This window comes from Formica exsecta, unplaced genomic scaffold, assembly GCF_003651465.1.
Source record: "Formica exsecta isolate Colony F162 unplaced genomic scaffold, ASM365146v1 scaffold4, whole genome shotgun sequence".
NCBI classification, from domain to species: Eukaryota; Metazoa; Arthropoda; class Insecta; order Hymenoptera; family Formicidae; genus Formica; species Formica exsecta.
The window spans coordinates 266,606-291,766 of NW_021851238.1; the positions used below are offsets into that span (position 1 = coordinate 266,606).

General features: G+C 35.8%; 3 protein-coding genes across 21 annotated transcripts in view; 2 read left to right on the plus strand and 1 right to left on the minus strand.

The window, feature by feature from the left end:
• LOC115239908 (trithorax group protein osa-like) overlaps positions 1–14,937 on the plus strand; it is a 16,859-nt gene extending 1,922 nt beyond the window's left edge. Inside the window, exons 1-8 of one of the 3 annotated variants that reach the window (XM_029814755.1) lie at positions 216–918; positions 2,235–2,426; positions 5,608–5,892; positions 5,988–6,123; positions 6,248–6,367; positions 6,682–6,785; positions 9,052–9,504; positions 9,964–14,937. In XM_029814755.1, coding sequence (XP_029670615.1) covers positions 2,424–2,426; positions 5,608–5,892; positions 5,988–6,123; positions 6,248–6,367; positions 6,682–6,785; positions 9,052–9,504; positions 9,964–11,553 — 2,691 coding nt within the window. In that variant the 5' untranslated portion in view covers positions 216–918; positions 2,235–2,423 and the 3' untranslated portion in view covers positions 11,554–14,937. Of the gene's footprint in view, positions 1–215; positions 919–1,163; positions 1,758–2,234; positions 2,427–5,607; positions 5,893–5,987; positions 6,124–6,247; positions 6,368–6,681; positions 6,786–9,051; positions 9,505–9,963 lie in introns of those variants that run through there. The other 2 variants (XM_029814756.1, XM_029814758.1) reach the window with 2 other exon arrangements.
• Positions 14,938–15,711: 774 nt separating this feature from the next.
• LOC115239911 (thyroid receptor-interacting protein 6) lies at positions 15,712–19,991 on the minus strand. 5 transcript variants are annotated; one of them, XM_029814766.1, is made up of 6 exons: positions 19,759–19,991; positions 18,777–18,918; positions 18,097–18,565; positions 17,567–17,904; positions 16,955–17,370; positions 15,712–16,867 (listed from the first exon to the last, which is right to left on the minus strand). In XM_029814766.1, exons 1-6 carry the CDS (start codon positions 19,857–19,859, stop codon positions 16,615–16,617), a joined length of 1,719 nt encoding a protein of 572 aa, XP_029670626.1. In that variant the 5' UTR covers positions 19,860–19,991; the 3' UTR covers positions 15,712–16,614. The 5 variants fall into 5 exon arrangements, with proteins under 5 accessions (XP_029670626.1, XP_029670625.1, XP_029670627.1 ...); XM_029814765.1 differs by having other exon boundaries at positions 18,097–18,589; XM_029814767.1 differs by having other exon boundaries at positions 18,097–18,589; positions 19,416–19,771.
• Positions 19,992–22,523: 2,532 nt separating this feature from the next.
• Positions 22,524–25,161, plus strand: part of LOC115239909 (protein Malvolio) — a 6,986-nt gene continuing 4,348 nt past the window's right edge. For 12 of the 13 annotated variants that reach the window (XR_003884688.1, XR_003884690.1, XR_003884689.1 and 9 more), the window contains exons 1-7: positions 22,524–22,661; positions 23,101–23,298; positions 23,490–23,612; positions 23,740–23,966; positions 24,471–24,609; positions 24,686–24,847; positions 24,937–25,095. Coding sequence is in view for 6 of the 13 variants with exons in the window: in XM_029814763.1 (XP_029670623.1) it covers positions 23,122–23,298; positions 23,490–23,612; positions 23,740–23,966; positions 24,471–24,609; positions 24,686–24,847; positions 24,937–25,095 (987 nt within the window). In the remaining 7 variants the exon portion in view is untranslated. Of the gene's footprint in view, positions 22,662–22,758; positions 22,824–23,100; positions 23,299–23,489; positions 23,613–23,739; positions 23,967–24,470; positions 24,610–24,685; positions 24,848–24,936; positions 25,096–25,161 lie in introns of those variants that run through there. The other variant, XM_029814760.1, reaches the window with a different exon arrangement.

A 25,161-nucleotide genomic window follows, 5' to 3' on the forward strand; every position in this document is an offset into this window, starting at 1 on the left:
ATATATATATATGAAATCTTTTATATACATATATCTAATATTTACAAATAATATTGACACTTTACATTTCTAAATATGAGAAAAAATGTAACGATTATAGTTTTGCTATCAGAAGATGTATTTAATTTTCAAAATTAATATATCTAAACTTTTCAAAAATTAATAACAAAATGTTATTTTAAATATTTAAAAAGATCATATTTTTTTCGAAGTAACTGTTGTCGATAAAATACTATAGTAAATCGCTTCAAGTATCGTGGAGTTATTTAAAGATGTCACTACTTTAATTTGGCTTTATTCTACAATTATTTTTGACTTGCACAATTAAAATAATTTACAAAAAGAAGAACTTTGAGCTATCTATCGCTTTTATATATTCTCTTTACATTCTCTTTCGCATATATTGTCAAAACACTTGAATGTCAATCTTGCGCCAGTCAGTTTTATTTCTATACAACGTTAGTCAATACATCTCATATAATTGTACGATCATGTAATAATATTTTGCGTTTTTAACGATCAACGCGCCTTCCTTTATGAAAAATAATTTCTCCGAAAATTTTTAGCCGTTTCCGTAATATAATACATTCCATTAATAACGTGCAACACGATAGTTGTTTCGATCGGAAGTTAGACTTGGAAAGACTGCAAGGAACAATGCATTGAGTTCCGAGGTTCATTTTAGTTTCAGTTCCCGTTTTTGTGCATGTTTTCTCGTTCATCGTTCGTATTTTAGTATTCTATTATTCGAATTTCTTCGTTTATACATCGATTCGACAACTGGATGATGCCCAACATCGATAACGACGTGGATCGCCGACTGAAAATCACGTATTCTCGAAGTTTATTCAATATAGGACGCGAATCGAAGTGTATCGTGTGAGGACATTCATCGAATACATTCATAACGTATTGAACGTAAGTTATTTATCTGGTTTGCTCTTCGATGAATAAAATATTTATTTATTTTATTTTATTTTATTTTATTTTATTTTAATTATGTTGAAGCAATCTTTGGCGCAAAACAATATCGAGAATAATTATTCTCGCACAAAGAGCGCAGCAAGGTATATATATGTGGTAAAAAAAAAAAGATTAAATAACCAATAAAATTTTCTATAAGAGCGAAAAGTTAAATCTCTATATATTATTCCTTATTGCACGATTACTCCTTTGCCGTATGTTTTGTGTACAATAGTTATTAATCCTTTGCATTGAAATCCTATCTTCTAAATAATTTTCACAAGCAAGTCTATGTGATTAATCTGTCATGATATCACGACCTATTAACGTGCATGAGACGTGTTTGACATTCCTGGTCCGAAAAATACAATATCTGTCGGAGACACGACCCCAACGCAAACAATTAAATAGACGCGTGTGTTGCATGCAAATGCCAACACAACGGAGTAAACATTGAAAGAAGGGTAAAATACTAGATAATATCAATTAAATGAAGAAAAATTTTAATATTTTTTAATACGTTGATTGCCGTCAGATCTATGTTACATTCTGCCGCCATTTTATGATTTTGTGTTATTATATTCAGTGACAATTTTGACACTTTAAAGTTTCTGGGGCCCTAGATTAAACGCGCGCCTACTGCGCCTATCGAGAAATACATCGCTAGTTATATCTCTGTTAGTAAAACAGGCACATAATACGAATGCAATCGACGCAACTTTTGCTAGAATCCGTTGTCAATCTTTTGGCAGATTACTGACAATCTGCATGCTGGGCGAATATTATTCCGATCGGTAAGTCAGCTGAATATATCGAATAAAGTGTATTTCCTCAATTTGCAATCTTTTTATAAAACGGCTGAGCGTTTTGGTAAAATGACAGGATTTCGTTGTCAGTGTCTACGACGAGAATTTTGCAATAACGTGATTGCGTGCAAAATTTGTTAGGCAATCAACGTATTTATTGACATCGCAGGAATATTTCAATGTGCACGTGCGTCCAATTTAAAAGTGATTAGAGCTCCAGAGAAAAAAATATATATACATAAGATGTGTTCATTACAACTGCACTGTTATTCTTTTTACATTCAACATATGAAAGAGATAAACATAAACGAGTATAGTACATGCAGCTGCAAAGAACAAATCTCTATACTATAGTATATAAATATATCTATATATTAGCATATACACAGTCTAATAGTTCGGCGATTCGACTTTACGCGGCGCTGCATCATCGGCCGCCATCTTGTAAGAGTTGCCTGTCCGTAGTGTTTGGAGGTTTACGCGAGACGGGACAGCAGCTTCTCCGCCGGAGGCTGGAAGTGCTGCTGAAGTGGTCGGTGCAACGGTCCTTGGCAGTCCCTGGGCGTCCAGGTGACCTCGCGCGAGGCCAGGGTACCATCGAGCCGCCGGGACAGCCGCCAACGGATCCTCCTGCGCATTCGAATCCGTCGAAAGATGGTGAGTGTCCGACGTTAACACCCTCGAAGGAGGGAGAGAGAGAGAGAGAGAGAAAGAAAGAAAGAGAGAGCCTAGATATTTATCGGGGCGACGATGTGTTTTTCTTGTTCCACATGTCGTGCAACGTCGTTGCTCGTCACGTACGACGTGCGCCGACATTTTTTTGCAGAATCCGATTTTAACCTATACGAATTAGAGCGGACAAAGCAATCGCGAGATCGCTCGTCGACGAGAACGACGACACAACGACAAACGACACTCGATCTGTCGAGGCACCCCGCGTTCGAAAGTGTCTCGTTCGCGCCAAGTATTTCTCTCTTCTCTTTCCCTTCCCCCTCTTCCGTTGCTCTCGTTTTCTCGGAGGCGATCTCACCTGACGATCTTCCGTGGCGCGCGGATATAGACCGAATATATGTACATATAGAGCGTTCGGGGAAACGGCCGTCGCGCTTGTCTACGATCCTCGTTTGTCGTTTTTTCACACCTTCAGGTTTTGTTGTCGCTAGGGATGGGGAAGGCGATCGGATTCCGTAAATATCTCGCGTGTCGTCGTTCTAAACGACGAATCTGTCAAAATTTTAGACGTCGTAGATACGCGAAAATGGACCTTACGGCCCGCATTCGTCGCCCATACATTTCGCGAGTGTAAACATAGGGATCATTTTCGCGGATTCCGGGGCGATGGAACTCGAGTGCGATCCACGCTATGTGAGATAGCGTTCTCTCTCGCTCGACACGTTCGAGACAATGCACGCCGTGTATGTTGCTCGCTTGTTTGATCGGTTGGTTGGTTGGTTGGTTATTTATTTGTTTGTTTGTTTGTTTGTTTGTTTGCGCTTTTGACTGTCATCGAGAGGGTGGGGTAGCGCCGCGCGCGAGTGCTTCTCGGTTCTTCTCTTTCCTCGCACATGTTTGTACCTGCATCGCGTGCTTCCGCGTTAAATTTTGCGTTAACTAGAATATGTCGACGTGTCGTCTACGATTGCTACTAGTCAATATTCTGCGTAGCGCTTCGTTTCTCGCGCTTCCCCTCGCGCCCCGAATGCCGATCACGCAGCTGCACGCGTTATGCCTAATCTCCGCGAAATCTCACTCGAATCGACTCCTCTTTACTCTCGTCTCGATTCCTCCTCGAATAGGAATCTAGGGTAACCTTCGTCGGGGTTCGTTGAGCGAGGGAAATATTCGATGGTATGTGTATATGTGGGTATTGTAAGCGTATATACCCGGTTCATTTGACAGATTTACGAAAGAAAAGAATTATTTTTAATTATAAGAAATAAAATTTAAAGAATTATTTTTAAATCTAACATTTTGAATAAATGAAAATGGATGCTTATCAAGTAGAATGCGTATTAGTAAAGTAACACGCATAGAAAAAAATGACAAAAATACAAAATACAGATACCGTATAATATATAATTCTTATTACTTTGTTGAAGTAAATAAGAAATAAAAAAAGCGAATAAATGCATTTTTATGATTTCTTAAAATGTTAATTCTAATACATAGGTTCTTATGCAATCCCATTTCCACTTTAATGTTGCGTTGTGCAATTGGGTGATTTCTTTTTCTCTTTTATTCGAGACACATAACGGCTTTTTCATTTCTCTCCCTTTTTTCCAGTTCCATCATTTGAGCGTTATCGTATCCTATACAGTATATCATTAGTGAAATCTAATAATTTATTATCTCACTTGCATTTTCATATTTTCTTTTATTCTTCTTCATATGTATTTTTTTTTTAAATCTCCTTGAATTGAAGTCGGTGAATTGATCGAAATTTATTGAGATTCGTCGCGTGGCTTCTGTATACACTTTGTGCTATCTTACCGTGAAAAATGTTAAACTTGCTTGCCATTAAATGTTGTTCATAAATATTTCATTAATGACGAAACGCGCGCATTATAGAACAAGGAAAAATATCAATTGCGAAAATCATTGTATCAATATATCTTTTCCGGCCAAGTCAAAAGTATATAGCCAAAAATTGCAATATTTTCTGACGTTAAATTCATATATGAAGAAATATACAAATATCTATAACGAGGAAAAAGAATATAACAAAAAATTATAGACGCATGTAATTTTGTGTAGCAAATAAATAAATCGAGATTAATCTTTTCGTTACAAAAAGCCATTATAGTAAACTCAACGAACATTTCCGCTATATGTGTAAATATATTGTAGTGACTCCATCGTGTTTTAAGTCGCTAAATTTTAATAGTCTCTTAGTCGACTTACGATAATTTGTATGAATATTTTATTTATGTAATTACGATAAAGTTATGCTCCTTCAATTTTATACGTGAATAGGTATGATACTTTAATAGCATTTCGCTGCGCATTTGATTCCAAAGGTGAAATATCTACGCTTTCGGGAAACATGAGAGAAATATAAACTTTCGGCAATCGCTCTGTACGTAATTTCCCACATTCTCGACTCGTAATTCGACTCGTCGTTCTCACTCGACGAGAGTTCCCTTAATTAACGATCGGTGTTTATATATGTATACAACTTATCGGCAGCGCGTTTTCGAATGTTTCTGTGGCGATATCGCGAATGTGTCGGCGTTTAATAGAATTGTAATGACAGTGTACGAATATAAAAGGAAGGTCGAAGCATTGTCGAGAAAGAGCGACGCGCATTTTGCAATAGCGACATTTTTTTTTCATTTTTATTATCTTTATTTTTGTCAATGTGCGAATACATTCACACGAATAAGTAATATATTGATTTGCATTTCGAGACAGATGAATTATTATTGGAGGGTACTTTCTGATGGTGGAACAAAAATCGTAAAAAGCTATGTATTAGAATTAATAATTAAGTAGAGATGCGTATTAATAATTAAAAGAGATGCGTATTAATGCATTAAACCATACATAGAATGAATATACATTCTTTGAGGATCTAAATTTTTTCTTCCATTTATTTTATAATTTTTATTTTTTACACAGATTTTCCGTTTGTCAAAAGCAATCGTATCGCAATCTAGTGCATGCCAGATACTCGACTATTGACTGTGTAAAATCGCGCGATGATTAAGATTTTAGTATTACTTTTCCAATTCTACGTCGAGGAATCTCGAGAGAGAGAGAGAGAGAGAGAGAGAAAGAAATAATTGTCGCCCTGTGCGATATGACGAATAAAAAAAAAACTGATTTGATTGTTGTATAGAGTTCGGCTTCGACCGGTGGTACGGAGGGGTCTAGTCCTGCCTCTAGCCCTGCCTCGGCCGCGAGTCTTACGATGGCTGCGCCGAAATACGGTACGTTGGTACCGAATCGTATTTTCGTAGGTGGCATCTCGGCGAGCACCAGCGAAGCGGAGCTCGCCCAGCTCTTCTCGGCCTACGGCAATGTCAAGGCCACGAAAATTATCTCAGATCGCGCTGGCGTGTCAAAGGGCTATGGCTTCGTCACCTTTGAAACAGAGGAAGAAGCCAAGCGACTTCAACAAGAGGTTCGTAATTGATTGCGCCTTTTGACGATTGACACGATTGAAATACATATCAAACTTATGCTTTTCTTCACTGACCTGTTTTCTTTTTACTCTAGGCCGAATGCATTGTTTTGAGAGAAAGGAAGCTTAATATAGCACCCGCGATCAAGAAGCAGCCCTTCTCTAGATCCTTCGACGGTAGTACCGGTTCGCCTCCTTCCGTGCCTACAAGTACTTACTATTACGCGAACGGTATGTTATATATGTATAATTGCATATGTATGTATTATGTATATACATTATATACTCAGTGCAATGATTGAAGACTGCAAAGCTCGCATTTCTAATCGTTTCTCTCTCCTGTTACGTTGTATAGGTATGGGTCTCGCTTATCAGAATGGTATGACGTTCTACAATACGGCAGCTCCCGCACCAGCGACTTCTATCGCTCCACCTACGGATCCAGGAACGATTTATCAAGCCACAGGAGTGTTTGGTAAGCATTACTCGAGTGTCATATATATGCATTCGTACAGTCACACCGTAAAATTTGTTGCAATAGAACGAAAGAGATTGTACGAATTTTTTTAACTGTTTAATCAAATTGTTAATTAATTATGTATCTATGAAAAATAGAAATAAATATAGATAATTCGTACGTTACATATTATCGCAAGACGAATTTTTCTAGCAAATGCAAACATACAATCTTTGCCTAATCGAGATACAGTTATGCTAATCATTGATCTTACGACACATAACCGGCGCAGGCTAAATTGATTAATTTTTGTTTAAATGTTTTTTTTCCAGGACCTCAAGCTGCCACCAATCATCAAACATTTGCTCCTGTGATGTATCCATGTCCAGCCCCATCGCTGTACATGCCGCAACAATATCAGTATTCGCCTATGCCGGTATGTAAAAGAATATCGATCGCTTCCCGATCGTTTTTCATACTCTCTTCTTTCACTCTCCAATTTTAGCTGTTCCTGGGTTTCCCCTCACACGTGTAAACATATAGATAGATCCTAGCATAAGATTCTGACCGTCTTTGTCTGTATCTTTATTAAATGGTGTATATCGGTTACGGTTTGATAGACAAACGGTCTGATGGGAGAAGCCATACCACCGGCGTTTCTACCCAACCCTCAGCAAATGCCTACTTACGTCCTTCTCGACGCTATACAGTATTGAGGTCTAAAGGTATAAGGTCTATGGCAAAACGATTAGCATGCCGCTCGTCATCTCTTGAGCATTTCACTTTTTTTTTCTTTTGCCAATTTCTTGATGCACGGCCTATCGATGCATGTTCGTTCATCGCCTTTATTGTCTCACGATTTGTAACTTGCATTCACCGATTTCAGAACATTCTTAAGCTAATTTTTGACGATTTAAATAAGTTTGTTATAACCGCGAAATAATTGAATCTAATCGAAATGAGTAGAAGGACGCATTTTGAGAAATATATAAATTTATAGCAAAAAGAAAAATTAAATAATATACAATCTGATTAATTACAATAAATAAAATAGAATAATCAACATAATGTGGAAGATAATGATGATAGTGAACGTAAATGCATCATTAATGATAATATAATTTTAATAACACTTATAATGAGACTGATAGTGTGGTAATGATGTTATTAATAACATAATAAATGATAACCATATTTATAATCAATTAAAGTAAAAATTTATGTGCATATAAACAGTAATGAACAGAAAAAAATAAATAATCAGTAAATTTCAATAATTAGTGCTTAAATGTATCATAGATCTATTCGATATGGTTTCTTCATTCTTTTTTTTCTTTATCGTTTTCCTCATTTGTTTTAATTTTTATTAATGCATAATTATTTTTTAATAAATTATGATTAAGTATTGTAACAGATATATTAAGATGCTTACCGATTGTGTACTTATTCAGCATGATCGCCTGCTTCATTTTTCCTTCTGTAGTTTCACTTTCTGATCTCTAAGTCGCACTCGACAAATCTTCAAGTAGCACACGATCTTTTCATACGCAAAAAGCTTTGTTGAAACGATATTGTGTAATATTATCTTATAATAGGTTTCTTTTCGAGCCAAATTCTCTTTCTTGACACTTGGAAAAATAGAGCGAAAATAGAATATACTGAAGATCACTTTCTGTAAATTATCGAGAATGTATTATAGGCAATATATCGGCATGCACGCAATGTGGGTTTTGAATGGCTTAATCTGAATATTTTCTTATTTTATATAACAATAGAGAAGAGTAAAAAAAACAAAAGGATTTACATCAAAAATTGCTAATAGTTACGCTATGTAATGATTAACGCTTCATCTATCAATGTAATCCCTGATTGTTTGACTTGTTTCTTACATACACATCTCTTTCCTAACTTGGAATAATCTAGGAAATGACAGGTCATTATGGAAATATCACGCATCAAAGTATAAAGCCTCACTGTGATTTTCATACAGTTATATTTATAGACTGGTTTATTTTCACTAAAATAGGGCTATTCCCGTAACCTTTAGTTAATTAATTCGATCAATTCACACCATCTCTTTCTACTTCTATCTTTAAATAAAAGTAGAGAAACATCGATTATATAATTTAAATATTTTCATATAAGAATAACATTTATATTTCTTTTGCCGTTATGTCTTTTACATATGACTTTTGATCTATTTTCTGTTTAATACATATTTACTCTTTAATTATATTACTTCATTGAATAATACAGATTAAACATAAAGGAAAATCTTAAATTTTTCAGTTACAAACGCTATGTATATTTCTTTACTTAAGACTTCAAGATTAAGACATTTGCATAAAAAAATAGATTTTTACTTAACACTGACCACACATACACACACAAGATTTCCCATTGTTGATTTATGACACTGTTATTTTCGTTTTATAATCGATTGAGATGGAAATAATGAAGTAGTATATTGTAATTGCAATGCATTCTTAGTTTGCTCGTCAACTTATATTTAAAATTTAGGAAAATGTAATTTATATTATACACTCGAAGAGAATAAAACTTTTTTATTTCCAATTGGAAAATGAAATACAATGAAGAATTGACTAATGTTTACGCGAATAGCTGCCATAAATATTCACATCAGTATTCATGTTTCCGAGCGACCGGATATTTAAACGTATCTCTGCCTATTTTGTCTACAGTACGAACAGTACTACGCAGGAGCGGCGGCCGCCGCCGGGGCACCTCAGTACTTGTACACTACTACCGGCGGTTCGCCGAGCAATACGAGCAACGGTGGTGGTGGTGGTGGTGGTAATGGCAATAGTTCCGGCAGCAACGGCAATAACGGTACAGGAGCGACCAGTCCGCCAACGGGCCCGTCGCCGCCTCTCCCACCTCAGCATCCAACGCACTTTTACGCACCTGCCGCACCGCCCCCGCATCATCATCCACCTGTGCCAGCGGGTCCGCCTCCTCCCCCAGCGCAAGTGGATCATCTGTACTATCCTTTTGCAACTGGACCGCACCCCGCGCTGCCGCCGCCGCCGCACGCGCCTATGGGATTGACTGAACAGCAGCTATTGCTGTATGCTACGGACGCCACATCGTGCCAGCAAACCTCCACGTCTGACAGTCAGACTGCTCCACAAGAGGTAAATTCATCTTTTTCTATGTATATCACCGGAATTTTTTTTGGCTTACACGTGTTTAGTCATTTAGCATTTAGCGATTGTATTCGGGATGGATCGGATGAATCTCTTTGGCGTCGCTTCCAAATTTCTACAAAAGTAATATCATTATTGCAATTATTTACTATCGATAGAACAATAGTATATATGTTAGTAATTGCTATAAATGTCGACGTTACGTTTGCTACTGAAGATTTATTCAATTATACTGCATGAGAAGATTGGAATTATGGTGAATGATTAAGTGCGACAAACAGTATCAAATGAACGATAAAGAAATGGAATCAGTCGTGAAATCGGGTTCTGATGAGTGGTATCTATCGCCATATAATGAATGCTCATCGTTGCTGAATACGCGTTTCTTTTTTTACCATGCAGCGTATTGAATTTAGACAGACATTATTCTGTGAAATAAAATCGTAGGATTCACGTCCAACGCCGAGCCATTCGGAGCAACCGCACGGTGAAACGCAACAGGCCTCTTCAGGCTCACCGGGAACGCCTTTGGTGCCCCTAATGCCCGTCAAATTCCCCGTGTCCGGTCGTTACCATGCTAATTATCATCCGATCGCGATACACACCGCACCGCAGAACGATAGCGAGGACTGTGCCGCCAGTCCGATGCATTGTCGCGCCATTCTCTATCATCCGACCGTGTACATTTCTCACGCACACGCACCGCCGCCCTATACGCATCACAACGCATCATCCGGCAGTCTCCTGCCGACACCGTTCTCGGCCTCACCGCGTCAATCCAGCTACGACATCAACACGAAGACACACGGTCACAATTCCAGAGACTGCGGCGGCAATAAGTATATGGGCGGTCAGGGAGGTAATAACGGTTTACGCGGTCAGGGAGGTCAAGGTCACGGCTATCCGTTGAACACACACGCACCCAAATCGCAGAACACACAGGGTGGTTCACAGTCGCACAACAGCGGAAGGTGTAGCGGAAATGGGGGGGTGGACGGTTACTCACACAAGTATTCGACGATAGCGGTGTCGTCGCGATTGCCAGTTCAGTACAATAGGAGGACAGCTGGATCAAACGTGGGCTCGTCGGCGATCCTCAGGTCCGGCAGCGGCGGCTACGGCTCGAGTCAGACCGCGCACAAGTTTAATCATGCTACGGCGTCCAATTACGGTGGCTCGTACAAGTCGAGCAACGCGAATATTATTCACGGCTATGAATATTCTTCGAATGGACGCACAAGAAACTGCAGCGACGATCATTACTACGAAATCGGCGCGGCGGGTAACAACAAATCGATGGGCAATGGTGGTTACGGTTCTATGGGTCGTAGAAATTACCTGTCGAATAACAACTATAGAGGAGGCGCTGCCCGATTAGACTTGCACGTTGGGAACGACAACAATGGTCGGCCTAATAACAATGACGCTTCTAAGACGGACAACGCCGCCGTCGTCGTCACGTCCACGACGTCGACGACGACGACAACATTGTCCTCTCGCCTGTCTCCAGCCGAGCGGGCAAATGCGGATGCGTCGAAGGATGCTCAGGAGAAACCGGCGAGCCCACCGCCAGCTCCGTACTCACCCATGACACGACCCCTTCCAACTCTCTCACCACCCACCCCCCAGGTCCAGTTTTATGCTCCGGTCCAGAATCGTTATCAGTCACCTTCCATGCCTTCGTCGCAACTGCAGCAGCAACAGCAACATCCTGCCAACAGTCAACGCAGCCGGTATTCCGTGGGTCAGACATTGGCTAATCGGAAGCCATCCGACAAGTACTCGAACGCTACCGGTTCATCGCAGACGACGATGCTGCGACAAAGTGCCAAGTACAAGATGAACGGTATAATGCAGACCGCGGCCACGACGATGACGAGCAAGCTCGCCGACGACAATTTGGGAGGCGCCGGCGACGGTCCTGGTAGGCTACCGTTATCGCCACCTAATACACCGCGGGCGAGCGGCCATCCGGCGGCCGGTGATCAGAATCAGTTAAGCGATACGTGCCATCAGATGCAGGCGCTGACTTTGTAGACGCTTTCCATTCACCCCCGCCCTCTTCCTTTTTTTTTTTTTTTTTTTTTTTTTTTTTTTTTTTTGTTCTCTGCGTCCCTTTTGTTGTCTTCTTATCGAGAGTATATATAAATATATGTAGATCTTATAAGAGTCTAAAGAGAAGCCACGCTCGACCTAAGATGTGATGGCTTGCAAACTGTGAAAAACAGTAAAAGAATCAAGACATGCAATATACACACATATATACACATACACGCTACGGTATGATTTCTCTGGTGATCTCAGACTCGACATGTTAAAATAAAATTAGACATTCAATGTAGAAACGAAATCTTTTCGAGTTCAATAGCTTTCTGATCGGTTGAGCGTGATGCCGACGAAAGCTCTTTACACGCGTGAACGCGATCTATACAGCCATGTATAGAGAAAACAGGATATGATATATTATTAATTGTTACGTGAAAGGAAAGAAAGTGAAACGAATGTGTGTATCTAGATAAAAAAAACTAACTTGAATGATATCCGATGGGAAATGTGTAACAGAGAATTAATAAAAAGAAAACTCTTATCTTAAGACATACACACAACACATACACACATAGATATGTCATTTACATATATCTACGTTATATAATATATATACATATATATATTATACTATTACAGTATCCGATGTTATATGCGTGATAGGCTCGACAAACCATGAATCTCGCGAGCAAGGCTAGATTAGTTAGCAAAAGATAGAACCGAGGAAAAAAAAGAAGAAATAACGTTATCGTACAAAAAGATGAGCGATTTGTCATGTGTTCAAAAACAAAAAAAAAAAAAGATAAAAGGAAAAACAAAGCAAAAGGGGTAACAGGAGGGCGAGATAGGATTGATTTCATAAACGGTTGCTCAAGGCACTGCCACATCTTCATTCATTTTTTCTTTTTTTTTTTTCTTTTTTTCTTTTTTTTTATTTACCCCGAAAGATGCGGGGGGGGATGTACCCGTACTTACAGTTTTTTTCTCTCGTTAGAGTAACCGTGAATATATATTTCATCTCGCGTTCTTTTTCGAATGTAGAGCGAGCTGATAACCGGATTCGTTATTCTTTTTTCGTTGACATATTATCCTGCGCTGAACGTTATACATGTAGCTGTTAAATACTGGGAGAAAAAAAAAAAAAAAGAAAAATCGTGACCCAAGTACGAGAAGACGAAACGCCCTGTACCCAAATGAAAATAAGGTAAGATATTAAAAGAGGAGAGAAATAATAATAATGAATTAAAAAAAATGTGTCGGCTGTGAGCTTCCAAGCAAATAACAATAATTAAATTATTATAAATATTAAAGGTTAAATAATATTCTACCTAATTGTTACAAAGGTGGATTTCTTTTACCTGTAAATGTGAAACAAATTTGTTATCTCGTATCTCACGTAGCTATGATTGTCCATTTGAAGGAGAAAGAGAGAGAAAGACATTAGATTTGTGACGCCGTCATATAAATGTTTCGCGGCGCGTACATTACCTGAAGATTTCGGTGACATCCGTATCGGTACGTAGATAGAAACACACGAACGCGACAGATAAGGGCCTAGGAGAAGGCGTAGAGATAATATCCGAGTGAACACTGTTAACACAAAGAAATTAATTTATTGAAAAAAGCAAGAGTGCCTTCTATTTGTTTTCGTAATTGTATTGTTGAACATTTGTTGCGTTACGTTCCAAGAGCCTCTAATGTTGTTATAAGAAAAAAAAAGAGATGTTTGAAGAATTGTTGTTCCTCTATTTATTTATTGATTTATGGGCATACGTGATGCTAATATGCCCAACTTATAGCCCAGCGAATTCGGAAGTGTGAGAGTATGATACTGTAACAATAGGTTTGGAGAACTTTGTAATGTGAAAGAACAAATGTCAAAATACAGCAACAAAGTCGCATGATGATGACGTTGCTGTTTGGCTGAGATAAATATTAGACAGAAAGAAGAGGAACGAGTGAAACGAGTTGCATGAATGAGTATTATTTGAATGAATGAATAACTTAAGTAGAAAGAGGAAAATAAAAAGAGAGAGAGAATGTGTGTATGTGTATGTGCAGTTTATTGCAACACCTAGTACTCTACGTATAGGCAGAACACAAGAAGAAGACATCCTCACATGTGTACATATATGTATGTGTATGTATCCATGAATGCATATACATTTATACATATACACACACATGTACGTATGATGATATGTATATGTATACATATATATATGTATATCGGAGCGATGATATGACATATATATATATACCGAAGATATGCAAAAGAGATACGCATTATTTAGTCGTGTGTATTTGTGCTCGCGCGCGAATCTGGATAGGTGGCTGTGATTTATTGCGTGCAAGTACAGATTTAAATGTGAGCATACGTGTGGCTCGTGTATCTACTCGCACACAGCACACATACATATTTCATATATATATTATATACATATATATATATATATAATATAAATATATATATGTATATAATATATATATATACTATACATATTATATGTGTACCTATATAAGAAGAAAGAGCGATAGATTGTTAAAAAAAGTGCAATTCTATGTTGATTTTGGTACAATAAAGCTAACAAATCGAATATTGTTAGATTAGTAAACGAGTATTAAAAAACATGTACTAAATTTAACGTAGAATGGTGCTGACTTGATCGAATATAAAATATATATACATATATAATACATTAAACAAAATATATATTATAGTTTTAATCTAAAGAGAAAAAAAGGAGTCTAAGATAGACACCAGAGCTATATGTAGTAAAAATATAGGATCTACGAATGTATTATACGCAGTACACAATGAGTGTAGATTCCGGATCGTGGAATGCTCTAGTATCCCATGCGAAAAAAATTGGTGTGGATAAAGCGAAAGCGAAGAGTACAAGCTTTCGAGAGTAGACAACAATATAATTTAATATAGTTATTGTCTTAGAGAGATTATGTTACTTCGTGAAGAATATCGCGATTGTACTTAATACGAATACGTATTATTACCACAAGATATTTTCCGCAAATTGATGGCAAAATTAATTGCACACATTGGATATATTGGATATAATCGGAAGTAATAAGTATTTATTATTGTGCCTTTGTTTACTGTGGGTGACATAATCTCAAAATACTTGTAGTTTATTTGATAAGATATTTAATTGTTTTTTAAATTCGTTAATTATTTCTTAGAGTTATTAACACATTGTTGTACAATGTATCCACGTGGAATTATAATTTGCTACGACGTAGATAAGTAGAATCGATCCATTAATTCTCCAAGAAGAAGCATAAAACATGGTGCATTCCACGATCCAAACGCGCGCGTACCGGTGAGATAAATTTATGTATTAATAAACATAAATTATACACAAAATGGCATACAGGTTATATATATCACAAAAGTTATATAAGATTTAAGTGCTCTATCGTAATTAAAAAATATGTTACGCATAAAAAAAGAGATGCAAGTATCTAAAACAAGATGTTAAGAATAATAATAATAATAATAAAAGACAAAACATCTGTGCATGGAAAAAATCATAGATAGAGAAAAATTAGTCAAAGAATGATATAGAACGAATCTATTGTAAATTTCTTCTGCAATTATATAATAATAATTATATATATATATATATATATACAGGTTGTATAATCGTGGCATTCATTTCGGTAACAGTTTTTCTCACAAATTCAAAATTAATGTTTTCGTAACAAAAATGTCGAAGATTTAATAATCTAAAAAAGAAACGTTTTTTAGAAAAATAAATAGATAACGAACTCTCTTTATTTAATTTTTGAGCAGCTTTAGCAAGATAGTAAGAGAGAGATATGTAATATTTAATATTGTGTAGAAAGAGATTATATGTTCAATTCAATTTTTGTTAAGGAAAATGCCACTCTAATTTCTTTAGAAAATCTGTAACTGAAAGGAAGTACGATAGCTTGAGCCACCGTGTATAACTATTAATAACAATCACAATAGTAAAATAATACAATGATATATTAATAGCAAATCTCATTGAAATAGTAAAACATGCAAAGCTCGATCGTAGACTGTGTTCAGTCTAAGTGTCTGCAAGCACAGTGAAACAATCGGATGGGCAAGAACGGTTGGTAGAAACAAGCGTTACTCTTTGGCCATAAATAACAAACTGTATTTTTATTGATACTATAATACAAAGATCATATAAGTCTCCTCTTGATGTAATATCTTACCCATGCGAAGAAATTCGAAGACTAATTATATCGGTAAATGTTTAAGACACGATTGAGCTTCTGTCTCTTTGTTTCTTTTTTTTTTTTTTTTTTGTAATTTTACAAAAGAATCCATTTTAACAGCTATGTTAAAAAAAAAGAATGGCACGCTTCTCCACCGACATATATCGATACTGTTAATAATATAATGCGCTACTTCCCAAATTTATTTCTAAATATATGAATCGAAGCGGTACATCTGTCAACGACAAACTACATGTTAAATACTTTACGATACATCGAATACTTTACTAGAATCACAATTATAATCACATCTGCAGGAGGAAAATTACTTCGGACGTCGAAGTTAATCTACGTTATTTCTAATTCGTCGATGATATACATCTGTCATTCTGTAACATACTGTAAATGCTTTCATTATGGCAGTGTGGCGGAGTTCTCGCGCATCGATCATATTCAGATTGAGATAAATCGAATATAAAGCCTAATAATAATTTTTTTTTTTTTTTTTTCGTATTACAAGTGATAAAAATATCCAAACAGGATAATATAATTTTGGACAGTATAATTTTCGTCTAGCTAATAGCTACAGTATTGTAAAAAATGATCCTTTGCTAATATAATGAATAGCAAATATTGTTTCAAATATATGAGATACTGCAAATAACAGTATGAAACCGTATGCATGAAAAAGTCTATAATACCATAGCGCGGTATCTTATATCGCCATGCAGCAATCACAATACTACTTGATTCAATATTTCTTTCAATATTCCAGGAGTTGCAGCAGTTTAAATTATATAGGCTTATATATCGCGGCTATATAATTTATAATTCGGTTGTCATATGAGATGTCAAGGCTTGAACGCGAGTAGCGTTGCAACTTTTACAGAGAACGTGATCATCCAGAGGATAGCAGCCTCGTCCCTCCGAATCAGAAGATAATACTAATCCGCAATCCTCGCACTTATAGCACTGAATATGAAAACTTCGATCTAGCGCCACTACTCGCACAGTCTCGTCCTGACCAGGTTCGGGCATAATGGGCAATTTACAAACGCAGCAACGCGGGGCGAATTTCCTGCGTAAACAAGAACGCCAATTAGTGACTAAAAAAAATTTAAACGAACAATTATGAAAATAAGTGAAATTACGCGAAAAAACTTACTTGTGAAAACATTGAATGCAATGTATCTGATTCGTAGCGTCCACAGTAAATGGTATACCATCAAGACTTTGTCCACAAACGACACAGGTGAAGCAGGAAGGATGATACGGTTTACCAGTAGCTCTCAATATTCTGTCCAGTATTGGTCTGGTACAAACGCAACACTTCTCCAGAGTATTGAGATAGTCCTCTTCGCAGTAGGGCTTTCCTTCCAACGAATAGAAAGGTTTTCCTTGTAGATTAACCTTGCATACAAAGCAGCAGAAGCAGCTTATATGAAAAACTTTATCCATCGCCGAGCATCCAGTCCCCTCTCCCTCAACCTTGCGTCCACATTGCGCGCATATGCCGTATATATCATTGTCTTCATTGTTATCTGCCATTCCTTGGACTAATAGATCCGTGAGAACATCAACCTACAGATAAAATCAATAGACATCACTATTCTATTGATTAATCGATGTAGTTGATTTATTCTAATCAAATAACAAATTGTTATTACAAATAATCATACATTAAATCATATGAATGTGTGTCGATTTTACTTTAATAATTTAAAATGCATTGACAAAAATTAACATTTCAGATATAGTATGGAATTTTGAGACTCACTTCTTTAACAGGAGATACTTTGCCCTGCGGTTGAGTAGATGCAGCTGACCCGTAGCCAGAATACATTGAGTAGTTGCAGGACAATTGCGATGGTGGTCTGGGATTAATCGGCTCGTATATGGATTCATACGTCGAGCTGGACTGAGAACTCGGACCGTAGATATCTGTAGGATAGTTGCCCGATGGAAAATCGGTTTGATAAGTGGCACGTCGCAGCTCGCTGTAACTCGACGAAACCGGACTCGGTGGCGGAGGCAGTTCCTCGGGTGGCGGTGGAAATGAATTCCCAGGTATGCAAGAAACATATTCTAATGGTTCTGGCGGTGGTGGTAAATCATCTGAAATCAAAGATGTATTACCTTATATTGCTACAAAAAAGTTTTTTAGAAATTGTATTTTTAGCTTCCTGGGAGTATTTGAATATTAGACATTGAAATTTTTATAAAAATGTGATCACACATATACACATTCAGATGCTATCAATTTTCCACAAATTTATATATATTTAATTAATTTAGAAAAATTGTTACCAGTGCCATGTGCAGGAGGGACGTTGCAGTATGTGTTCTCTGTTTTAGAATTCCACTGTATGTTACTATATATAATATCCTTCTCACTTTCGCTAGGATATTTGTATGTAGGAACCGGAATGGGCACTGGTGGTTCTATATTGCTGTACACCGCGTTTCTGGACGCTCTGCTCGCGCGATCATCCACAGGCACCTGTGGAGCCGGCATATTTCCAATATTGGAATAATAATTCTTCTCATCATATCTGTATTTTGGTTCAAACTTCTCTTCTGGCTGACATGCATACAAATTGTCATTGTTCTGATAAAGTTTCGGTGCTTCCGTGCCATTTGTAGGTACCATTTGAGAGAAGTCGTTCTTTATATCCAGCGGAACATACGGAGAAGGTGCGTTCATGTACAAATTCGAAGTCTTGTCACTTGAAGCCGTATTATTGAGAACTGTGCTATATGATGGCATAGGCGGAGCCTTTACGATATAACTTTGCGGTATCTGAAACAAATATTTCCATGTCTTTTTCGAAGTTTCTATAAACATCTCCAATATCCGATATATAAATATATTTTGTTACCATTGTTGCATCCGTGTTTGAGAGGATGCATGCAAATTGAAAAAAAGAAACACTATTTTATAATAGTGTTCTATAATGAGTTAAATGTTAGATTACAGGAATATTCACCTGGGGTTGAGATTTTTTTGGCTTTGGCGGCACTGCTGGTCCGATCTTCTTGCCAGGTTTAATAGTCTTGGCCGCTTCATCGCCGTGATTGATCTGCAAGCTCGCAATTTGCTGCTCCAGATTACCCACGTTTGACATTTTTCTATAACACAACAGGTTATGTTATCTATATGTACAATCTTTATGATGCCACTTATATTACCACAAAAATTTTATTGAACATAATTTATTATTTTTTTGTTTTTTTGAAAAATTGTTGAGTGCGCGAGAAACACACACACACACACACATCTTTAGCATAAAACAGTATATAAAAAAAGATCACTATACCACAAGTCACACAGTTGAAGGGCTTTGACAGCACGTAATGGCAATGACCCTTTGCATCTACACTTAAAACGCGACTTTAGTAGCACTTTGTACAATTAAAATTATATAGGGATTTAGAGACAGAGATAAAGATAAAGTAAAGAAAGTGCGTACAAAGTGCAGTTAAAAAGAACAGACCTAATGACTCCCATACGAAACGTCACCGAATTATCATTACCGTTTCCAATTTATATTTTGTCAGATATAACACGGATACGCATGCACACAATCAAATCATATAATAATACAATTTACCCGGAAGATACGTACTCGGTGAGTACTTGATTCGTCGAGAGGATATATTTCCAGGAATATTTCTTTTTTTCTTTTTGTTTTCTTTTCAGCTCAAGCTTGTTCTTGTTCGCCTTTCGATCAGGGCGTGAACGGGGCTCCCTTAGCAAACCGACCAGACATCCGGAAATCTCGTGTCTCGTTTTATCTCTACCACACCCACGCAACCTGTCTGTCCTGATATTCGTTCGACAGCTCGCGACACGCGGTTTACCGTTTACCGGATTTAATTTCTGACGAATCTCACGATTCTTTGAATCCGCTCAGACACCGCGTGTACTATACTCGGTTTATTACATACACTATAACACTACATACATACCTGTCTCTCTGCCAGAGTGCGGACCAGTTTGAGCCGTTCGACGGTTCGGATGGAGTAGGAGAGGATATATACGTACGTGTATAAAGTGTGGTATGACGCATGACGTGCTTCGTCACCAAACTTTTCAGAAACAAAATGTGTAATTTTTATATTGAAGCCACTTACGACACTTTATATTGCAACAATTTATGTATAAGATAATAGGTAAATTACTTTTCTACCTCCTCCCCCTCCCCCTCCGGTAGTTAATTATGGGAGAATTACGTAAAAAAAACAACGACTTGCTCGCTCATCGCTTTTTTTTTTTGCCATTCACGTCGTGTCAAATTTAAGGCTTAGCGATTGCGTAATCGCTTTTACAACGTTCATTTGTATTTCTTTGTAAAAAAACAACGACTTGCTCGCTCATCGCTTTTTTTTTGCCATTCACGTCGTGTCAAATTTAAGGCTTAGCGATTGCGTAATCGCTTTTACAACGTTCATTTGTATTTCTTTGTTATCTTTTGGCGCAAGCGGAAAGATACTTCGTTGTGAATTCTTCTGCGTTATTATTTTTACTGCTACGTTATTATTTTTACTTGTTTTTACTGCTACGTTATTATTTTTACTTATTATTTTATCTTATGCTGTCCATATAATTTTTTGTTTTATGTTACTAAAAATATGGACATGATTATCGTTTTTTCTTATTCTCTCTTTTTTTCCACACAATAGAATAAATAATTGAGATACAAAAAATATCTCCCAAGCACGTTTTCTATTATTACTATTTATTATATCTCGATGAAAATTTTTCCTACCGTTTTGTATTTTCAGGAATGTAATTCTCTATCGAGTAATTGCGGTGTTTTCCATGTTTTTAGCTACATCAAAAGTAAATAAATTTAATACATTTTGAGATTCATGAATTTATTGCGCATAAAGCACACTTTTAACTTTTTAAAATATAATTAATAATTAATTTGTGAGTTAAAGATTTGCCCTGTAGAATTAAAATTTTTATTTTCCTGAATTTTTGTGATGTACAATTAAAATCGTGATACAATCACTATAAAATAATTAATTTGATATCAGATATAATATTTACGATTTTGAGATAAAATTATATTCTACAAGACAAATCTTTACTTACTAACTCACACAAATTAATTATTCTATATTTTAATAGGCTAACAGTGCTTTGTGTGTGTGTGTGTGCGCGCAATCAAATTCATGAATCTCGAAATGTATTCTACATTTGTTTACTTTTGACATAGCTAATCCGTACAATATCTTTTTATCGTTTGTATTGTTTATCACTACGTGACCACTTGTATATAGCGTTTTTATAAAATTTTTTATGATTAATGTCAAACGTGAGACTACAACACACAAAACGGATCCGTTCGTCTCGAGTATCTAATCGTTGATGTGATGAAAATGCTTGTAGATATCAATCGATGAACGAGACATATATTATCTATACTTTTGTCATTGAACATATATATATTTTTAATGTGATATTACATCTAAACGCTACATCTCGATTTCGTTTATCTAACTATATTATCTAATTATGACTATCATTATTTTCGTTTATCTATACTTTAAGCTGTTTTTTACTGCTGTTGAAGGCGCAATCGTAGAAGGATATTTTTTATAGGAAATTTAGAGAACAGCAAAAATACAACTTTTAAAATAGTAAAATAACATTGTATAAATATAACATTTGCTTCCTTATGTAACATAAAATTCTTATCGCGACCTTGATACTAACAAAAAGATCGTGGTATTTTTTCGTACGCCATCCTATAATTAGAGAGAGAAAAGTAATATCAATATAATTATGGTATTAAGCCTCGTATTATTCTCGGCGCTTCAATTACATATATACATATATATTTCAATATTGCATTCGAGAATTATGATGAAAACGCAATATTAAATATTGCAATATTCTGGAATTAATTTATAATAGTATGCGCGCGGAAGAGGAAGGAAAGATATATAAATATCTCACATAATTTAATGCTGTTCGTCTATGCCGATAAACTTGGGGATCTCCCAGAAGCGTGTCACGTGCTTCTTTTCGTAATTCAAGACATACACAACTTTTCATTTACCATGTGTCTCTTTTGTAAAGTCCGATGTCACCCGCGTATCAATGAGATAAAATAGATAAATAAAAGGGTCTTTCGTCGTGAATAAATACTTCTTCGAAATATATATACAGTATAGAGTCAGAAATCATAGGTATTGTGACATTAGAAAAACACTTATACTTTAGACGTGTCAATACACATATATATTTATAAAATAAGTACATATTAAAACATACACGTATTTATTTATTTGTGGAGTATTCTCATAAAATTAATAAATGTTCATTAAACCAAACTTATGGATTTTTTAATTCAAATTAATTTAGTGAAATTAATCCATCCTGAACAAAAATATTGTGGAATTAATAATTTTCGAGTTGACAATAATATAAACAGGTTTTCTTGAATATTTTATTGTAAAAAATAAAAAAAAAAAAAAACGAAAAACAAGTAATGCTGACAGTGCTAGATCAATATGGATTAAACGATGAAAAAAGAAGAAAAAGTTTCATGAATGTTAACGTGACTGCTGCCGTCTGCTCCGAGATTCTGCTTATTGTTAGTTACATCCCTGGCAGCCTCTTCTCCTTCTCCCTCCCTCCCTATTACTTGTCCAAGTTCGCAGCTTGCAGCTTGTCTAGTACGAACAGTCCTTACGCAGTGTGTGTGCTGGTTACGATTACTTGTCCAAGTTCGCAGACTTGCAGCTTGTCTAGTACGAACAGTCCTTACGCAGTGTGTGTGCTGGTTACGTCGTAGTCATATAATTGCGACAGTCGCGAGTCGCGAATGATCTACGATCAATGATCGCAACACGTATAGGTAAATAACATTAAATTATGATGTGACCTTCAGCTTTATGAAATCACGATTCTTTTGTTTTTCATACCTTTCTCGAGATTTGAAAATTATTTGTTTCAACCCGCTAATTTTTGCAAAATCTATATCTGCGACCTAAAATAATAGAGATCTACTAATTTACATGTGATTTTTCGTTTCATATATTATTAGCGTACTGTTGCCGTTTTGTAACGAATTTTATTTGTATAATAATCGATGTTACAGCGAACAAAAAACACACGTGATCGTTTAACTCTATTATTTATTTAAAGTTGTTTTGTAGGTCACTGATTATCTAAAATTTATCTACCTTTTTTTTTTCTCGAACCCCCTGCATCAGGATATCATATGTGTCTTCGCTCAATTACATCATAAACGAAAAGCTGACTTTATTTCAATAAATAACAAAATGTCTTTTTAGGGTATTGTATCAATACACAAAATGCAGAATAATTACGACGTGAAAGCCAGTGGTGATGCCACCACTGTCACAACAGTGCCACATCAACGTATGCACGAAGCAGAAAATAAAAGGGCCACTGAGAACACCTCCTTATCTCCGAACAACAATCAGACCTATTTTGCTGATGAAAGAGTGCCAGTGCCAGAAATAGCAAGTGTAAGTGGACATTGTATTTTATGTATGATTTACAGACAATTTCTAGGCATAATTATTTAGAGCATATTCTTTCTTTCCAGACTCTAACACTTGCAATTTGATATATTATCAGTATTTGAAATTTTTAAAAAGCTTTATAGTTTTATGACTTTATCTCTTAATGTAAACTATAAGTGGAAATTTTTTTGCAGGCAGGATTTAGTTTTAGGAAATTATGGGCTTTCACAGGACCTGGTTTTTTAATGTCTATAGCTTATTTGGACCCTGGTAACATAGAATCAGATCTACAATCTGGAGTGGTAGCAAGATATAAGGTACATCTTTGGCAAAGAATCATTAAAATTAAATGTTGCTTGGAATGTGTTTTATTTATTTCAATATTATGCAAAAGTTTGATTAATATTTTTGCAATTATCTTTTTGTTTACATCTTCGTTTTCAGTTATTATGGGTGTTATTAAGCGCTACACTCTTAGGTCTTGTTATGCAAAGACTCAGTGCGCGTCTTGGTGTAGTAACTGGTCTACATCTAGCAGAAATGTGTTACAGACAATACAAAAAAGTACCTAGATTTATTTTATGGATAATGATTGAAATAGCTATTATCGGTAGCGATATGCAAGAGGTAATAGGAACGGCTATTGCCCTTTATCTCTTATCAAATAAAGCGTAAGTATCTCTGATACAATTAGTTAATATTTATCTTCAATGCACACATAAGCTAACATGTAAAAAACATTTTTGAGATTAGAGTGGAGATCTAGAACATTTAAAACGTGATTCGCGTTATTAATCTCTTCAGTACTGGATGCAATTAGTCGTTATTTAAGAACTTGAAAATTGTTTAACTATACGAAATATAGGGGAATAAATATTAATATTTTATATAGTATAATCAAAAACATATATATAGTATAATCAAAAACAAATTATAATCTACAAAATCTACATGATACACATATTTTGCAACTTATTGCAAAATTAAAATATTGTATTATATTTACATAGTCGCATATATAATGCATTTATTCTTTGCATGATTGTTACTTTTAGTTGATTATTATTTTATTTGCTTTTCTCTTCTTTCTTTCTCAAAAGCTTAAGATCGTAGATAATGCACAATGATTTTGTGAAATATTGATATGTGGAATATTTCCCCCTTTTGGATTCTAGGATTCCTATATGGGGTGGTGTACTTATTACAGTAATAGATACATTTACATTTTTATTCTTGGATAAATACGGTTTGCGGAAATTAGAGCTTTTTTTTGGTGTTCTCATTTCTGTCATGGGTATTACCTTTGGTTATGAGGTAGATCTATTTCTAGAATATTTCATTGCATTGCTTAGAGTCTGACATTATGTTAAACTGGTTTTTTATATTTTAGTACATTGTTTCCGAACCTTCTCAAATAGACGTTATAACTGGTATGTTTGTCCCATGGTACAATGGGATGAATTACGACAACAAGGTATTACTTCAAGCTGTAGGAATCGTTGGCGCGGTCATTATGCCGCATAATTTATACCTTCACAGTGCCTTAGTCAAAGTAAGAACAATAAATAGTAAAAGTATATACTAATTCAACTTTTCGACTTTTCTAATAAATGTACATGAGATGTTTCCATTTTTTTTTAGTCGAGAGATATCGATCGAAGACAACCCGCAAAAATCAAAGATGCGAATATGTATTACTTTATTGAGGCCTGCATTGCATTGTTTGTTTCATTTATAATTAATGTGTTTGTAGTGGCTGTATTTGCTCATGGCCTTTTTGACAAAACAAACAATGATGTTGTAAGTATAATATAATACAGTTATTAAAAATAAATATAAATAATTATGAATAATACACACACACAT

Coding starts and splice junctions, on each gene's coding strand:
- LOC115239911 (XM_029814765.1), bottom strand. CDS start 19,859: ATGCGTCATACCACACTTTATACACGTACGTATATATCCTCTCCTACT. Junction 18,919..19,758: donor GCACTCTGGCAGAGAGACAG/GTATGTATGTAG, acceptor GTTGTGTTATAG/AAAAATGTCAAACGTGGGTA. Junction 16,868..16,954: donor TGCATTCAATGTTTTCACAA/GTAAGTTTTTTC, acceptor TTGTTTACGCAG/GAAATTCGCCCCGCGTTGCT.